The 18660-nt window shown below is 43.3% G+C and overlaps 2 protein-coding genes and 1 long non-coding RNA gene across 5 annotated transcripts; 2 read left to right on the forward strand and 1 right to left on the reverse strand.

Annotated features, from left to right (window-relative positions):
- Positions 1–3: 3 nt before the first annotated feature.
- Positions 4–1070, forward strand: LOC148684619 (uncharacterized). Its single transcript, XR_015951734.1, has 2 exons — positions 4–474; positions 759–1070. It is a non-coding gene; the product is annotated as an uncharacterized LOC148684619 (long non-coding RNA).
- Positions 1071–6088: 5018 nt separating this feature from the next.
- Positions 6089–13328, forward strand: JOSD1 (Josephin domain containing 1). Of its 3 annotated transcripts, none has more exons than XR_004693362.3 (6): positions 6089–6213; positions 6920–7765; positions 9879–10007; positions 10119–10313; positions 10965–12047; positions 13104–13328. XR_004693362.3 is itself a non-coding variant. In XM_035128022.3 (5 exons), the coding sequence occupies exons 2-5, from the start codon at positions 7581–7583 to the stop codon at positions 11062–11064; spliced, it is 609 nt and encodes a 202-aa protein (XP_034983913.1). In that variant the 5' UTR covers positions 6089–6213; positions 6920–7580; the 3' UTR covers positions 11065–13328. The 3 variants fall into 3 exon arrangements, 1 of the variants encoding a protein (XP_034983913.1); XR_015951733.1 differs by having other exon boundaries at positions 10965–11215; XM_035128022.3 differs by having other exon boundaries at positions 10965–13328.
- A 280-nt stretch (positions 13329–13608) lies between these two features.
- TOMM22 (translocase of outer mitochondrial membrane 22) lies at positions 13609–18602 on the reverse strand. Its single transcript, XM_035128024.3, has 4 exons — positions 18484–18602; positions 17901–18019; positions 15586–15703; positions 13609–14260 (listed from the first exon to the last, which is right to left on the reverse strand). Exons 1-4 carry the CDS (start codon positions 18586–18588, stop codon positions 14186–14188), a joined length of 417 nt encoding a protein of 138 aa, XP_034983915.1. The 5' UTR covers positions 18589–18602; the 3' UTR covers positions 13609–14185.
- Positions 18603–18660: the final 58 nt, after the last annotated feature.

Raw genomic sequence — 18660 nt, forward strand, 5'->3', positions numbered from 1 at the left:
TGGCAGCCCCGGCCTCCTTCTCCTGCCTCATTAGCATAGGCCCCGCCCACCCCGCGTCGACCAAGCAAGGAACCCGCCGAGCTCCGCCCCGAACGAGCCTGTTTAATAATTTAGTACCCTGTTGACCAATCGGGCAGCAGCGCTATTAATAATTGCTGTATTGCTATGACAACCCGCAGCTAGAGTTTATTAATATGAATGAGCAATGCCTCCTTCGAAGAATCTTTTTGCGGTTCCTCCGGTTAAGAAAATAAAAGCAGCAGTGGCAGCAGGCGCTACTGGGATTTTTATTTATCTCTATGCGTATTCTGGAAACTCCGGGTGGGAGCGGGGCGGTGTTATATTTCTACCTGCTCGCGGCCAATGGGAGGGAAGAATGCATGATAAACAAAGTTCCTCGCCAATCGTGGCAAATACTTAAGTAATAGGCGGGAATGGAGCCTCCGCCAATCAGAGAGCAAGATTACGGCCGAGGTGAGTAGGTGAGAAAAGAAGGCGGGAATTTGATCGTGGCGGCCAATAAGAAGGAATGTACATATGCAATAGCCAATCAAATACCCCAACCCATTTTGTGATTGAATGGGGATTTCCTCTATTCTGTCTCTGAGACAGATTGTCTCGCCCGGGATAATCTCTGGCAAAAGCTGATGAAACGGGGTTGAAATAAATCGGTTTGAGCGGTGATAATCTTATGCAATCGAGCAGCCTTCCGTGACTTTCGCCCAAGGCCAATAACGTTTTATTTCCTTGTTTTTCAGCCTCATTTTGAGAGCGAGGAGGTGGCACTGAAACGTGTCTGGACTAATCTCCAAATCCTTCGTGTAAATCGGTGAAGCCTCTCTCAGCCCCAGCGCTTTTGTTTTGGCACTGGTATTCCTGGTTTCGCATTTCTTATTCATTAGGAATAAATTGAACCGCCCCCGGGGGCTTCAGCCAGCGGACAAGCAATAATAATAATGCTACTGCCATTGTTATTACCTGTTCTTCACCAGCAGGTCCCAGGGCAGGTTAAGACAATCTAAAGTTCAAATTTAAAAATCACTTAAAATACATGACATTTGTAGGAAAAATGTGTGTCTTTCTTAAAACACGTCTTAGAAGGCTGACCTGTACAAGCACTCAAAGACTAAAATTCTTTTGAGGGTTTTTTTTTATCTAGATACAGTATTTTAAGTTTCTTTAGATAGACAAATATTTTATACAAAAATTTTATACAGTATTTGTGTTCAATCTAGTCTGCACCTTTAGTAAAAGCAAGCAAGCTTTTTGGTATTTTAAATACAGTGTTAACATGTTTTACAGCAAAATAAAAAAATTCCTTCAGTAGCACCTTAAAGACCAACTAAGTTTTTATTTTGGTATGAGCTTTCGTGTGCATGCACACTTCTTCAGATACAGTGAAATGGAAGTTTCCAGGCACTTATGTAGAGAAGGGGTGGGGAGGGGTGGGGAGGGGGAGGGGGGATCACTCAGAAGGGTGGTGGAAATGGGTGATTGACTGACTGATAGCTGTTGATGACCGCAAACGACTGCAAATGGTTTTGCATGAAAAAGCAAGGGTTGAGATGGCTGAAGATCGCTTATCATGTATAATGAGATAAGAACCCGATATCTCTGTTCAAACCAGGTCCCTCCATGGTTTTGAGCTTGGTGATAAGTTGCAATTCAGCAACTTCTCTTTCCAGTCTATTTCTGAAATTCTTTTGTAGTAAGACAGCTACTTTGAGATCTTGTATAGAATGTCCTGGGAGATTGAAGTGTTCTCCTACTGGTTTTTCTGTCTTCTGGTTCCTGATGTCAGATTTATGTCCATTTATCCTTTGGCGTAGGGTTTGGCCTGTTTGTCCAATATAGAGAGCTGAAGGGCACTGTTGGCATTTGATGGCATACACAATGTTAGAGGATGAGCAATTAAATAGTCCTGAGATGGTATGTTGGATGTTGTTGGGGCCAGTAATGGTGTTGTCTGGGTGTATGTGGCAGCAAAGTTGGCATCTTTTTACAGCATAAGCTTTCCTGGGCCTGTAAAAGGTAAAGGTAAAGGCCAATAAGCAAGGCGGAAGAATCATACAGACCAATTAACCTACGTATCTTCTCAAAATACAAAATTCTTCCACAAAAAAATTCAGATACTATATAGACATGTATATACTGTATCTGAAATACATAAGGAAGAGAGGGAAATGCTGTATCTTTGTGGAGTCACAATATTTCAAGCACCGCAAGAGAGCTGTGTTTTATTGTACTATTCAGTGCTCAATAATGAAATTCAATCCAGTCAGTATGGGCGTTGCCAAAATCTGACAATTAGTGACCAGTTCTTAATAAAAAGAGCAAGGTAAAATTAGTGATATTGTGAACACTAGGGTTTTTCTTCTCACTGATGACATGAGGAAATGCAAGATTTGGAGGAGGAAAAATAACACCAGCAACCATAACTTTTATTATTTTTAAAATAAATACAATAAATCACAGGTCAAAGTGGTGACTGCTCAGTTGCATAAGATTACAACAGCTGAGAATTATTGTGTTTCAGACTTGTGTAATAAGCATTGTCTAAGGATTGCCCCAGACCCAGACTTTGAAATCTCAGTGTGAGAGAAGTAAATAGAGGAGATCCCCATTCATTTATACATACAATATAAAGATATAGGGAGCTGAGGGCCACTTATTTCCGTGGGTGAAAAAATCTCAGAAAATATTAAAAGCATTGATGAGGACTTGGATTTTCATGACATTTGGAATGGCTGGATTTATCAGCTTTTAGTCTACTTATAGTCTGTATCCTGTATAATATTAATTTGGTTGATGAGTTATCCTGTGGAATGATGATTGAATTGCCTATGTTAGCTGTTGAATTTGTTCCCAATTTGCATTGGTAAGGACAGATGTGACTGACAGATGGAAGTGGAATATTGGCCAGGCAACAGATAGCCCTGTCATTTTATATGCTGGTTAACATTATAGTGGAATGATTTGGAGTCTCAGACTGCGCTGCTATCAATATGTTGACAACATGCAACTTGAATTCTTTGTCACAGCTAAAGCAGGTGTGAGGTGGATGTGCTGGATCAGTGCCTGGTTTCTGTAATGCACTGGGTGAGAGCAAACAAACTGAAGTACAATCAGCGTAACACTGTGACCCTGTTAATGGGTGTTTCATCTCTCTGGATGAGGTTACACTTCCCTTGATGTGTCGCTTGAAGAAACAAGTGTGCTGTTGGGTACACTTGGATTCAACCCAGTCATTTCGCACAAGGAGCTTCAGTGGCACAGAGTGCCTTCTACCAGCTTTGGCTGGTAGCCCAGGTGCAACCCTGTCTGGATAGGGATAGCCTGACCTTGCTTGTCTATTTTCTAGTAACCTCCAGTTTAAACTTTGAAGACTGTTTGGAAGAGAAAAAAAACCTACAGCTAATACAGAATGTAGCTATTAAATTGTTAACTGGGACAAGAAGGTGTTAATACAAAGCATGGGACCTGGCCAGTACAAATTGGCTGCCCGTTTGTTTCTGTACCCAGTTCAAAGTGCTGTTTTGACCTTGAAAATATCTACTGTATACCTAAAAGACTGTCTTCATATGAATCTGTCTAGAACCCAAGATGGTTATCTGCAGTCCTCCTTTGTGTCCTCCCCCCCCCAGGGGTAAGTAGGGGTGGCAAAGAGAGAAAAACTATTTATAGTCACCTAATTCATAGAATGCTGTCCACAAGGTGCCAACCAAGTCATTTTAGCACCAGGCAAATACTGTATGTATTTATTTTTCTGGGCATTTGGGCAACATATTATTACAAAATGTGTTTTTTATATATTTCTGTTGCTTTATTAATGATTTTTTTAAACAGTACTTAGTTGTAAATCATTTTGGCACATTTATTTTAGTAGATATGGGACAAGAGGCGGGCAGGTGTGGAGGACTCCCTGGGCCTGAATGGGGTAAATGTGCCCCTGAAGGACCGAGTGCGCAGCCTGGGAGTCATTTTGGACTCACAGCTGTCCATGGAGGCGCAGGTCAATTCTGTATCCAGGGCAGCTGTTTATCAGCTCCATCTGGTATGCAGGCTGAGACCCCACCTGCTAGACTGACCTTTAAAGCCCTAAACGGCCTCGGCCCAGTATACCTGAAGGAGCGTCTCCACCCCCATCATTCTGCCCGGACACTGAGGTCCAGTGCCAGGGACCTTCTGGCAGTTCCCTCGCTGCGAGAAGCCAGGTTACAGGGAACCAGGCAGAGGGCCTTTTTAGTAGTGGCACCCACCCTGTGGAACGCCCTCCCACCAAAGAGAAAGAGAAAAACAACTACCAGACTTTTAGGAGACATCTGAAGGCAGCCCTGTTTAGGGAAGCTTTTAAAGTTTATTAGATAATTGTATTTTAATATCTTGTTGGAAGCCGCCCACAGTGGCTAGGGAAACCCAGCCAGATGGGCGGGGTATAAATAATTTATTATTATTATTAGGTAAAGGGACCCCTGACAGTTAAATCCAGTCACAGACAACGCTGGGGTTATGGCGCTCACCTCTCTTTACTGGCCGAGGGAGCCGACTTAGTTTCTGGGTCATGTGGCCAGGATAATAAGCCGCTTCTGGTGAACCAGAGCAGCGTACGGAAACGCTGTTTACCTTCCTGCCAGAGCAGTACCTATTTATCTACTTGCACTTTGACGTGCTTTCAAACTGCTAGGTTGATATGAGCAGGAACTGAGCAACAGGAGCTCACCCCATTGCGGGGATTCGAACCGCCAACCTTCTGATCAGCAAGCCCTAGGCTCTGTGGTTTTAAACCACAGCGCCACTCACATCCCATTTTAGTAGACAGTGATATATAAATTCAGCATATGTAACCTAACCTATATAAAGCTTGCCTTCTTTATGGTCCTTAAATCTTAAAGACTGCCCATCTGATGTTGGACTAACATGCTAATCAGTCCTAGTCATAGGAACCAACTCCTAGGGGCCGTGGGGTCTTCAGCCTCCCAATAAAATATTTGAGGGGGCCACCCCCCCCAGTTGATGGGCATTGTCATTCAAATGGTGTACATGCACCGTGTTGTGTGATCAATTATGTGGGGTGGGGTTTACCTGCCCCTCAGTATTTTATTCAAGTTGGCACCCCTGGGTCTAGTGGTATCCCTCCATTAGCTTTTTTTGGGTATGAAATATTAGACCCACTTTTTAAAAAATGAATTGAAAAAACTACATTTGTGAGGAAAAGTAGTGAGAGACAATAATTTGTAAATAAGTTCCTGCTCCCAACAAGCACCAAGAGGCAAGAGAGGCTAACTTTGGTTACTGGCTCCCAGTTCTAATTTGAAATACTGCACAACCGCATCAACAGACTGAATAAATAAATCAAGGCCACTTCAGCTTCATCCCCGAGAAAAGGTACATTCACCAGCGCAGAGGCTCCCCAACTGTGGTCCTGCATTGAGGGGGGGGGGGAGAATATTTTGGTAGGAGGAGGATCTTTGCTGCTCCAGCACAAACGGGCAGCGGCTGTCATGCATGCAAGCTGCCTGAAATACAGTGGTACCTCGGTTTAAGAACAGCCCTGTTCAGTATACGATGTATGCACCGATCGAAATGTTTCCCAATGATGTCAGGCACCCAAACGGAGCGCGTGAGACGAGGTGTGTTAAAATAATGACTCTCTGACTCAAAGGCATGCATATCGTTAATTATATTTTTATCCCGCCCGCCACAGCTTAGGAATGCCTACACTCGCCTTTTATGTTCTTAACAACACCCCTGTGAAGTGGGTCGGGGCTCAGAAGACGCCTTGCAGAGAATTCCGGGCTTCATGGGCTTGAGGAGGAATTGTGAACACGACGCGCTCCATGCCCAACCCTCAGCCACAGAACCCCACACTGCCTACTATAATAAGGCAAAGCTCAAGCCGCACGCACATCCGAGGGTGCCTAGCTACGGTAGCTAGCTAGCTAGCGTAGCAGGGTTAAGATTTCAGAAGAGATTGCAAAGGTAACATCTCCGGCGCCGTCTGCAGCTGCTTGCGCTGAAAGGGAGGAGGGAGAGAGAGAGAGCGCCGCCTTCTCTGACGTCACGTGGAACCCTGCTCCATAGGCCCGCGCCGGGGGCGGGCTCAAGCGCGTTCACACACACAGGCGCGCGCGACGGGGAAGGGCTCTGTTATGGTTGCGCATGCGCTGGATGCTGGGTGGTTGTTGGGCTTCAGCAGGTTGGGGCCGCTAACGGGTGAGTAGCAGCGTGACGGGGGGACGGGGCGAGTGGTCGCGAAGGGAAGAGAGGCGTTCCGTGTGTGTCCCCACCCTCACCCCAAAAAACAAGAATGCGGGAGGGCCTGTGGGGTTGCCTCCCACCTGAGTAGAGCTCTTTTCTCCCACACGTCACCCTGGATAGTATCTCCTTCTTCTTCCTCCCCCCCCCTCAAAAGACTCTCCGGTTCCCCCTTATCCCGAGTTGGCGAGTTCAACGCCTCCCCCCCTCCGCGCCCCACAGTCCAGAGAAGGAGCTGCCACAAGCAGCGCCTGCCCCCCCCCGTCCCCCTGAGCGGGCACAGGGGCCTGCTGACTGCATGACTGCGGTTCCCCAGGACAGGCCAGAATTGCTGCGATTGCAAGCACTCCCCCCTCGCAGCTCCTGCACGCGCCTCTCCTGCCCGCACTTAACGGCGGGATATTGGCACCCTCCGCGACGCCGAGGAGGGCTGGGTGTGCTTGTGAGGCAAAGGAAAACCCATCTTTTCGGATGTGGGAGTTGGAGGGTCGGGAACCCCAGATCACATAAGACAGGCCTTCCTTGCACCTTCGAGACTTTTTGGTTTTGTTTTGTTTATGCAGAGCAGTTCTGGAAACCCTTTTCTGGGGTGCTGTTGTAAAAAAGTCGGTAACCGGGCACTGATAATTCTGTACTTCATTGGATCTCTTCTTTCTCCCATCAGGAACACAGGAAGCGCTGGGCAAGGAATTTTGTATCTGGTGAAGTTGGAGGACAACCCCCCCACCCTACTGCCCTGGAAGAAATAGTCTGTTTCCCTGTCTCTCTGCATCTGGGGACGCAGCCTCTCCAACAAGATTGCAAAAATGCAGTTGATGCCTCTCTGGGGGCCCTGTATTCCTTTTGGACAGCACCAACTTGGCCTTGCTTAATTACATGATAATTTGTCTTCCCTCACACCTTTTTTGTTATTGTTGTTAGATTGGGCATATTTTAAGAGTTAGGCTGTGGATCTTTGTCTTGGAGGCATCATTGACCAAAGGAAATGGAGGAAAAAGAGCGATGTGATACATTCTATATGACATTCTGATGTTAAGGCCATATAAAACATTTTTCAAGGGGAGGCCAAGAAAAAGATGCAAATATACTAAGGACGGTTCCTTGCAGGCTAAAGGAGGTGGGAGGGTGGGAGAAAAATGATTAAAATCTTTAAGTTATTTCTGCAGCCATCCCGTGAAGACAACTATTAAAGTAACAGCAGGTGTTCCACTTGTGTGGGCTGGAGTTGTCTAGAAACGAAAGGCTGCTTGCTCTGCTTTTTGTGTGGTGGGGAGAAACTTCATAAACTTTGTCATCTATCTTCACGTCCTACACTACAAAAAAAAATGAGTTGTGTGCCATGGAAAGGTGACAAAATAAAATCGGAATCATCTGAAACACCACAGCCGATGCCAGTGCGTATTTATCATGAAAAACAGCGCAGGGAGTTATGTGCTCTCCATGCCCTCAATAATGTCTTCCAGGACGGCAATGCCTTTACACGAGACACATTACAGGAGATTTTCCAAAGGTAAGAAGAAATTGGTTTGGCCAATTGGTTTTCTGTACATGCATTCACTTATTTAGTTGTATTAGTGCCTCAGAAACTCTTTGTGGGTTGGGTGAGGAAAAGAAGAGTTTCCAGAATTTTAACACTGATTCTGAATGGTTTCTTATTTCATCAATCACACACATTTTACTAAGGAGACCACCAATACAGTTTGCCCTTTTGTCCGGGGTTCTGCCTCTCTGTACTAGCTTCTGAAACAGAAACAAAATCCTCTTAGAGCTGCGCTTTGTATAGGTTCTTTAATGTGTAATTAAAAAGAAGACACACAGGCAAAATGTAGCCAGGGGATCTCATGAAAACACTTATTTCCTGATGTTAAATACAATTCTTGCTGTCCTGGGTATGGTGGACCATCATCCCTCAGGCTACATCTGCCAGTCCATCATATCTCTGTCTGCTCTTTGGGAACCAGTGTCTTCTGCAAGTCCTCCTGCTCTTAACTCTTCCATGCACCATACCATTCAACTACCCAAGTTGCTTCTGCTGCATCTGCTCCTTTGATTCACACACCACTGCTCTCCATGCTCCCTCTTTTGTTATCCAACTAAACAGTAGCTGATATGGTCCCATTATTGTATTGTGTGTTAGTAACTAGCTTGAAAACAGTGCTTGGAACTGGAAAAATAGGTGGTAGTCCTTGCGTGTATGCTTGATCCTTTATTTACTACTTAAATGTTTTGAGAAATGTCCTACTCAGCCATTTGCAAACTGAAATTCCCCCAACCTCTCTTTATGGATAGTCTTGTGGACCCTTAATAATGAGTAAATATAACGGAGGGGCTTACTCTTTTGAGTAAAAATGCCTAGGATCATGCATATATTTTAAAGCTGGTAGTCTGAAGTTTTTGTTGAAAATTAAAATAGATAATATAGTAAAGTCAATAGTTCCTGTGTTGTTTATGCAGTGTTTTCTTGTTCTTCTGGGAGTTCTTCATATTCCTTGAGACACTTGGGAGGCTTAATTTAAGACACAGTACATTTAAGTGGGTTCCCTTGAGTTTCTATCTTGAACTTATTGGAACTGAAAAGAGAAGTTTGTGTAAATGTTCAGGAACATTTAGAAAAGTTCTTAACGTCTAGGTTCCTGATGAAGGATTCCGTGGCTTACGTCTTTACAAATGTAATTGTTGAAGGATTATGGCTGTAATTAATGAACCCACAAAACTTGCCTATCACACACCAGAGCAAAGTGGCCCTATGCAGTCCTAATTTGTTTAATACATCTTTGCCTGCTTTCTTTACTGTCTTAGATCATAGACTGTTGTATTGGTTACCATGAGCGTGTGAAATGGATCAAAGCAGATCTTTCTCGCCTATTTAAAAAGTGGCACTGTCTGTTGTTAACCTTTAGGGGAAAGGACAAGGTGCCCTTCGTTCCTCCAGAGCAATTATGGATGAACAAATGTCATTTGGCTGTGGAGAGATCATGGTAAATGTCTGAGGATTGCTCATTTCCAGATGCCAGTCATAATTACAGATTGAGCTTGTTGGGACACCACATATAGCTTGTTCATGTGATTGAAGCCAGCGTGACCTACTTGGCTTTGTTCAGACAATAGTTGATGTTTGAATCTTACTGGAGTGTCGTGCTCTTTCAACACAGAGAGGTATCTGAAACCATGAAATCAAGAATTTTACCAGTTTTTCAAAAGTGTAGAAATCATTGTAATTCTTCTATTTTGGATGAAGTCTATCAGGGCCCAGGCATCTGTTTAGTGTTTTGAAAGTTGATTCTTGCCACTCTTTGAAAATTTGCTGTCTTTTATTGTAGGTTCTGCAATGGTTCATTGTAATATTCTATGTTAGCAATGACTTTCATTTTCTTTTTTGAGGGATATAAATCCGGTGACAGAAAAGCAGTAGGTTTACTTTCACAACACTCAGTGCACTTCCCCATTCCCTGTCCATCCCAGCACCTATCTCTTGCTACAAATGCACAGACAGAGTAGTGGACATAATTTATTAACCTTTTTGTCCATCTTCAGCTATCTTTCCCCAACTGGTCAGCCTTGCTTCATCATCCGCTTGGGACCAATGCTATCTTCATGTTTCTACAATGTGTTTTCATGTTCAGGTTGTCTCCCAACACCATGGTGACACCCCACAAGAAAAGCATGCTGGGAAACGGGAACTATGACGTGAACGTCATCATGGCAGCTCTTCAGACCAAAGGTTATGAAGCAGTTTGGTGGGATAAGCGCAGGTAAAGAGAACCAGACTGTCAAGCCATCATTGGAACTGGCTTCTTCCTAGTTGGGTTTATAAATAACTGTAAGAGCCTAACAGTTTCTTTCTTCTGCGATTCTCTGTTCAGGGATGTCAGTGTAATTGCCCTCTCCAATGTGATGGGCTTCATTATGAATCTGCCATCAAGCCTCTGCTGGGGTCCATTGAAACTTCCTCTTAAACGGCAACACTGGATCTGTGTCCGGGAAGTGGGAGGTATCTACTATAACCTTGACTCTAAACTCAAGGTGCCTGAATCCATTGGAGGTGAAAGTGAGCTCAGGTAGGTTTTCTTCCATCCTAGCCGGTATAACCTAGGTGCCCGTCCTCTGAACATATTGTGAATTGAAACGCATAATCCGTACAGTGTAGATTGCTTTTAATCTCTCAGAGATGAAGGGAGTAAAGTGTACCAACAATGGTGAAGAATGAAAACAAAAGCCTAGACTTTGTCCTTATCCTTCACTTTTTTGCAACAGAATTAGCAGAGATTCAAAATTTAGTCCAGTACTGTAATAGGAACCCATTTTCAGGGCAAGGGCAACATTACCCTGGTGGAAAGTTGTTGGGGGCTGCGTTCCACTGGCAGGTGCAACCAGAACCATACACACACACACTCGTTTTTTCCTCTTTTTAGTTTATTTAGTATTTAATTCATAGTAAGGCTCAAGGCTCACCTTCAATTTTCTTCATACACTTTTTAAACAAAGTTTGTTAAAGGGTGTTACTGTCTTTTGAACAGTAAGATTATTATTATTATTATTTTTAAAAGTTCTAAGACCTCTGCAATCAATAAGATCAAATCATAGCTGACCTGCAAGCTCTTAGCTATTCAAATGTCAGAATGTAGGTGCATAGCAAAAATTACACTCAACAAAAAGATTGCATTTGAACTGTGCTTTCTTTTCCCCATACCCACCTTTAACTGCTACAGGAAGTTTTTGAGACACCAGCTGCGAGGAAAGAACTGTGAACTTCTTCTAGTGGTGCCTGAAGAGGTGGAAGCACATCAGAGTTGGAAAGCTGATGCATGACCTGCAACTACCCTGTCCTCGCACTACAGTGCTGGTCCTTCTCCCGCCACCAATTTCTGATGTCCTGTGATGTGGATAATGAGCACTCTTCTCCTCTTCCCTGGAACTTTGGCATTTCCCCCCCATTATGAGGCCATAAGGCAACCACAAGGTATTGTCGGAGCCAACATGAAGAACAGAAGAACATGTAGTAAGGGAAGAGGTGGACGTAACAGAACCAGATCTGTGCTCTTTAATTATAATGCATAGTTTGATTTAGAAATGGGTGTTGGAATTCTCCCCTTTTAATTTCCTGCTTTCGCTCCCCCCCATCCCAGTCTTAAAAGGACTTCATATTGGGTTACACACAACTGTCTCCAGGAGTTCCTATAGCTCCTGTTGGGCTAGTGTGTGTCTCCTTCAGGGTAGGGCTGGGGCCAGGCATATTCTCCCCCCCCCCCAAAAAAAAAGCCATGCCTGCCTCCCTCCAACCCTCATTGTGGAACTCCCTCCAGGAGTTTTGGGCTTTTCCTGCCTCCATACTCTTCATTATGTGTGTCCTTTGTTTCCAACACCAAACTTATGTTGAAGAAATTTGCAAACCATTTGGGTCTCTCAGGAAACTCTCGATACTCTTAGCAAAGGTATGGTGCTTGTGGATTCCCCTTTTGTAATAGTAATTGTGCCAAGAGTTAGGGGAGATGTAGACAAAATTTGGGACCATAATAATGGAACTCCTTACAGGAGTTTTCCTGTCTCATACTCTTTTTAAGTGTGGTCTGAAAATGAAAGACTGAATAGTTTGGAAAAGTAGTAGCTAAATTGAAGCTTATTTAAAAGCCTCAAGTATTTTTGTTAGATGGTCCACATGTAGCCTGTGTTTATTTTTCTTATCTGTCTGTCCTGTAATTCAGGGAAATATTCACTGAGCAGGGAATAAAACTACAGGCTGTTTGAGGATGAAATCATGAAACAAAAGGGAAGAGTAGCCAAGTTTCAGCAAGGTAGGAAGCTGGTAATGGAGCAAATGTTGATTTCCAAGTGGAATTATGGGAAACAAGATCAAAGGGCTAGATTTCTGTTGCTCTTGTATAGCAACTGTCAGTTGTTGGGGTTGAGAATGTTTAAGCAAGTTTGCTGGGGATGAGGGAAGACTGTTTACAACAGGTAGGCTGAGCCACATTCTTCCATTGATTGGTAGGTGACCCTCCTGAATTTTAACTCTTCTCTCCTCACCAACTAAGTGAACAAGCTAAAGACCCTGGCAGGAGACTGAATTAGTTTTCCTTCTGATCTGATTCAGGTGTTTCACATCACTTCTTTGTGCTAGTTAGTAGGTGAAATGGAGAAGTTGGCCTTTCACTCGATTGACTTCTCCTTGAACCTTTATTCTATTATTGAATTTTTCATTATTAATGCTTTTTGCCAGCTTCATTTTCAATAGTACTGGAACAGTGGAAGTAGAACCCACTTTTTCAGTTTCATTCTATAGGAAAATGTACATGGTTAAGGAGGGCTGAAACCTACCCTTTACATCCTTGGAATTTGACCAGACCATTTCAAGCATGATCAAGATACATGCTTTCTAAGCCAGCATTCCAAGCCATTCACAGTTGAATGCAGTGTGAATGGTATCAACATCTTATTTATTGACTTCTGGACACCTTGCAGGCAATATACTGGGAACTTGTGTTGGCTATTCTCTGCATGTATTACAGTCATAGCCTAATAACTTCTATTTTTACAAAAGCCCTCCCCTTTCTTCTGGACTACACATTCCAATAACCAAAACCAGCTAGCAGAATTTGTACACACACACACTTCACAAGCAGAACATCAGGCTTGCAGTTCTGCTTCTGACTTGAAGCCATTTCCCCCCACCCCACCCCCCCAAAAAAATCTCAAAGACATTATTTTGTCTGCTGGCTAAATAATAGCACTTTGGAGAGACCCCGTTTGCATGGAAGCCAATGGACCAGTGCACAATATGCAAATATCTTTTTAAGCATACAGCTGTTTCTTTCCGTCTGTGTGTATTTATGTCATTGTTCTGTCCCTAGGGGGAAAGTGGTGTGATTCAGCAGCTCAGGAAAAGGGAACATGTGATCACCCACCCTCTGGATCAGAGTTATGGCAGCAGAGGAAAGGAACCAGCCCATTCCCATTGCTTGGGAATGGAGAAGCCCTTAATTGTTTTCCTGCTTGTTTGGTTTTGTTATAGCCTTGTCTTGGGTTTGTTTACAGAGATGTATTTTGTTTAACCAAATATTAAAAATGAAAAAGCCTTCCTGTGTCCTGTCACTTCTCTGTGTTAAACTGAATTGTATTGTAATAATGTATATAAAGGGGGGGAAATAAACACATGTTGGTATGAAGCTGTATAGCCTAAGAAGACCTTATTGCCCAGCTACTCTCCATTGGAGTTAAGAGAAGGTCCCTCCCTGCCATTACTACCGAACACAGACATGTAAAGCTAAGGATTGACACTCAATTGGTAAGTTTTAGTATCCTGCTGTTAAGCAAGCATAATGTATGTAAAGCCTGAGATAATAAAGAAAATACTTCCATGTTTGCACTGAAACTTTAATAGAAAAGTGCTCTAGCTAACTTTAATACTAATAGATTCAGCACAGATAAGACTTGGCAAAAATGACTTTTCCTGCTTCCCTTATTTTTCAAATATGTAACATTGTAGGGCAAATATCTTTCTTCAAGTAAGAACTCACTGCATAGAGTCAAGTGCATACTAGGTTCTTCTATATGCTGCATTTTCTGGCATATTTACTCCATTTCTTGCTGTTACTGCTCTGAAATAAATACAGTTGGAGAAGAACACAGGACTATTTACACTGACAATTACAGGCTAAGGTTGACCAAATATGACATGTCCTGAGGTGGTTTCCTGGAGGTAAGGCTACCAAAACAGAAGCTTCCAAAGTCTCCATAGTTACCTATAACGTTGCTTGAATGGATGGAAAAGTCATGACTGCCTAAAGATTGCAGGAGATCCAGATAGGGGTTCTGCCTTCATTAAGAATAGTTAATATCCCAAGGTTTACGAGAAAAAACGCTGGCCTAATCAAACAGTTCAAACAAATGATTTCAATATTTCATTCCATGATATGGGTCCAATGTAGCTTCATTAAATCTTTCCAGGAAGAGACGGCAGAGGACCTGGCATCCCTCCAGACAATCCTGTGTTTGGTCCTAATAAAATCTGTTAAGAAATGTGAAAAAGTTTACAAATGCTTGAAAAGCAAGAGCAGCATTTTAACTACGGTACTACTTAGCAGCCTACTGGAGGAAGGATTTTCACCTTCCAGTGATTAACCCTCCAGATCTTGTGTAAAACTTAAAAGAACACAGCATTTCCTACCATTTTGGAATATTAGCAGTCTCTTCTTAAAACCATGCTGTTGCTGGTGTGGAATTCTAGTACTTAAAATACAAGGCTGCATGACAATACAGTCATATCTCGTGTTGCGTTAGGTTCATGTTGCGGCTTTTCAGCCTGCGAACGCGGCAAACCCGGAAGTGTATACTTCCGGGTTCCGCAGTGCGCAAAAGCGCTCGATCGCGCTCGCACATGCGCAAAAGAGGCGCTCTAGTTGCAGCACCCCAGAACGGATCGTGTCCGCAACTAGAGGTACCACTGTAATAGATTTCTGCTTTCATATAAGTAGAAAAGACTGCCCTGATAAAATTAAGTCAATGAAGTGTAAAGTACTTGGAAAAAACAGTATTTGTTACATCTGTCATGGTACAATGGTGGTGGTCATTCAGGCGGGAGAAGTGTCAGGTATTTTGCAATTCTAATATTTCAATATCCCCCACCCCCGTCAGGTGACCAAAGAGGTTCTCTTGTATCGAGGGTGACATTTCTGATACGCAGCTGTACAAAGTGTAACATTTGCAGCCATAGTAAAGGAAGAAAACTAACCAGTCACAAATTCATGCCAATAAGAAAAGTAGGGCATGTGTTATTTGCTGTGAGCGGACACAACCATCAGCCGATGGGCTTCTGAAGTCACAAAATATGCAATACCCCAGACAAATCTGGGAATGTGATGTTTTGTACTCTCTCAGCTGGTTCACTGCAATTATGGCCAGTACAAAAGCTAGAATTAGCATAGAAAGGAAGAGACTACAGTATGCAGAAATCCACCCCATCTTGCATCAGCAGCTGGGGTGACTGGAAAGTGTTAAGATGATGGAAAGCCTGTAAAAGACACTGCGGGAAGTGATTCACCAGGAGGAAAAAAAAGTGAAAGAGGTCATGTACCGTAGTAAATGAGGGGGGGGGTATTATTTCATCATACAGTATAGCAAAAGTATATGCTACATGAGCAAATGTGCACAAAAAGATAGAGATGAAGAACGGAATCAAATACTGTACAGTGAAACTGATCCACTAGATGCTTTTGAGACAGGTAATTCTGCAAAGATTCAGGAATTAAATATACTGCGTGGTGGAGGAAGATTCTGAAAAGGATGAGAATCACAGACTTAATACGTCAAAAAATACTGTAATTCAGTTCTCACCTGTCGCTGTTGCATCTGCTGTTGCTGCTCCATTTGCAGTTTCTCAGTTTCAAAAACAACAGGAAGAACTAGGATCATGAAGGAAGTGGTCCCAATCCACAAAGCTGCCCTGGAGAATCTTTTTTGGGGGGTGGGAGGAAGGGAGAGAAGGTAATAAGTAAAGCTAATATTTCCATCCTCACTACAACGGAAATGACTTATCCTAAAGATCTCACTGTTAGATTGCATTATTAGACTATTATTCCAGTTTCAGTACAATCCTATTCATATATACTCCAAGGTAAGCTCCACTTATCTAAACTTATAGGACTTACTCCCTGGTAAACGGTTATGGGATTGCAGCCTTAAATCCCCTTCCTATATGGCAACATTAGTGTGCGTGAACCTTACAACATGTCTCATCACAATCATATTTTTGCTTCCAAATATACTCTCCCTATAAATATCCATCACAATCTGAAGTACCTCCAGGTTTTCTCGCTTAAAACTACCAAGATTCCATTCAAACACAAAGAATTAGCAAAGGAAGAAACTAAATGCATAGTGTATAAAGTTTGGTTTTATACCATAATGAAGTTTCCTTAAAGATCATAGGCAACCTGAGTGATACCAAACATCACACAAACAGCCTTCTACTCGTGATGTGGCTTTCTGTCATCCACAGCACACTTTAGATCCCAAATCTGTTCTGAAAAGTCCCCCAACCTTCCAGAGCAAACTTGAGCATGCAGAGACTACAACGGGAAGGGAAAATCCTCTTCTGCTCACAGAAGTTTGTTCATGAGTGGACATAACTGGATATCGCTTCAAAAGAAAAACTTTTCCTCCTCAACTCACTAAGAATGTTTTTTAGAAAAAAAGTTAAATACATTGATTGATCTTTGTGGGAACATTAGGATACTGTGTCATGAAAGCTTAGAAATTAAACAAGAGACCAAAGCTATGCTTTCCAACCCTCACAAAATTTAAAACACCTGGATGAGCAACATTTTAATTTTAATCATTAGCAGCCAGCAGCGGTTCGTTATATATACCTATCTCAGGATAATACTCCATACATCTGACAAAATGAACTTTAGTCCATGAAAGTTTTGGCTATAAAAAGCTTGTTATTTTTAAAAGTGTCATAGGATTCTTTGTTTTTGCTGCAAAAGACTTACAAGGATATTCCTCTGGAAATTATTTTACTGGGTGTCTTAAAATAATATAATTATATTTCAAACAAATTACTGATTCACAATCTTTTATTAGCAGCAATAATTTTGGATTCTTCTGAATGGAAACTTCTTAGTATGCATTCTGTTCAGAATGATTAAGAAGATATAATCATGACTACAGAGCAAAAGGATAATATAAATTCTATTTAACAGGGTTATTTATAACCTGAGAAATTTATATTTATATTTGATGACAAATGGTTTGGTATAGTACAGCCTTGCATTTATTATTCATGCCTATATGGAGTATGTGTGTATAATTAAAGAGTTTAAAGAGCGAACAAAAGGGAAATTACGTTCAGGGGAAAAAGGGCCCAAGCCATTTGACTACAAGGTCTCTGTTTAGTTGAACTACTATAACTGATTACAGGTAGGTAGCAGTGTTGGTCTGACGTAGTCAAAACAAACAAACAAACAAAAATCCTTCCAGTAGTCACAGGTATGAGCTTTCATGTGCATGCACACTTCAGAAGTCCACACAAAAGCTCATACCTATGAAAACTTAGTTGGTCTCTAAGGTGCTACTGGAAGGATTTTTTTTTTACTATAATTGAATTATGAGTTGCTATATTTCTAAGCATACTCAAAATAGTTCTCTAGAACTTCACTCTCACAAGTATATATAGAACCCCTTTTCTCCTCAACTACAGATATCACAATTATCTCAATTATTTATGATCAATTCCATGTCAATGGTTCCTTGCAGGCAAATGGTTTTTTACTATTTACATTCATTTCTCAGCCTTTTATTCATTAAAGCTTGAATATGCATGGTACATTCTCAACTGCTTGATGATCATTATCCAAACAGCTTACAATGGGGCATTTCTATCCTCACACTAAAAACATACACATCTAGAGTTCTGAATTAAGGAGTCTAAGTGTTGTCAATGGCTCTCCATCAAACTTAAGAAACACAAAACACCACCAACTCCCCAACAATTCTCCATCCCCTTGGTGGCTGAAGGAGCCAGAGAAGGGAAGGGCTACCTTAACCACTCACAAACCACAGGCATAGCTTGTGACCACCTGCGCGTGGTATCTGAGGACCAGGAACCAAGGGGCTTGGGTCCTCACCTCCCATTTCCCCCTCCTCACCTGTACATTTTCTGGGCTACAGAAAGTGACACGCCGAAGGTAGCTCCAGCTGCCGATCGGACACTTTCCGGGAACATCTCTGTCAAGCCCCAGAGCCTCTCTGCCAGCGTCTCGTCCAGCTGCAAATGGGGGAAAGGAGAGATGAGGGTGGGAGCCCGACAAAACAAGACCCCCCCAACCCTCTTCCCTAAACCCGGCCCCCATTAACACTGAAAGAGCCCTGCTGAATTGGAGCAAAGGCCGATTTAGTCCGGAGCTTCGTTCTCAGCAGCGGCCAACCAGATGCCAACCCGGGGAACCCTCCTGCAAGAAGAAACCTAAGCAGGCACCAATCCACGCTCCCAGCGGCACCGCCCCTCCGTCAAGCCCCCTCCACCTCCCGGCTCGTGCAAGGCCCCCTCCAGAAAACACACAGAGGAGACGCTTCCCGCGCTGCTCCTCCTCACGCGTCTCTTGACCGGGGCTTCAGCTCACTCGAGCTCCCCGCCTAGGCCCAGGGCAGGGCCGACTCCAGAGAGGGGTCACCTCGCACATGGCCGCCCGGCGAAGCTCCGCGCTTTCTCCCCTTTCCAGGCGGCTTTACCTCATCGTCGTCGTCCTCCACCTCCTCCTCCAGCTCTTCGGCCTTGCCCGCCGCGGACTTGGGCAGCAGCAGGTCCTCGGGGGAAAGGGGCGACGCGGCGGCCATGACTGCAATGAGGGGAGGGCAGGCAACGACGAAGCGGGCGGCCGGCACCGGAGAGAGCGTCGCCGGAAGTAG

The sequence above is a fragment of the Zootoca vivipara genome, chromosome 9 (genome assembly GCF_965207765.1).
Source record: "Zootoca vivipara chromosome 9, rZooViv2.hap1.1, whole genome shotgun sequence".
In the NCBI taxonomy this organism is placed as follows: domain Eukaryota; kingdom Metazoa; phylum Chordata; class Lepidosauria; order Squamata; family Lacertidae; genus Zootoca; species Zootoca vivipara.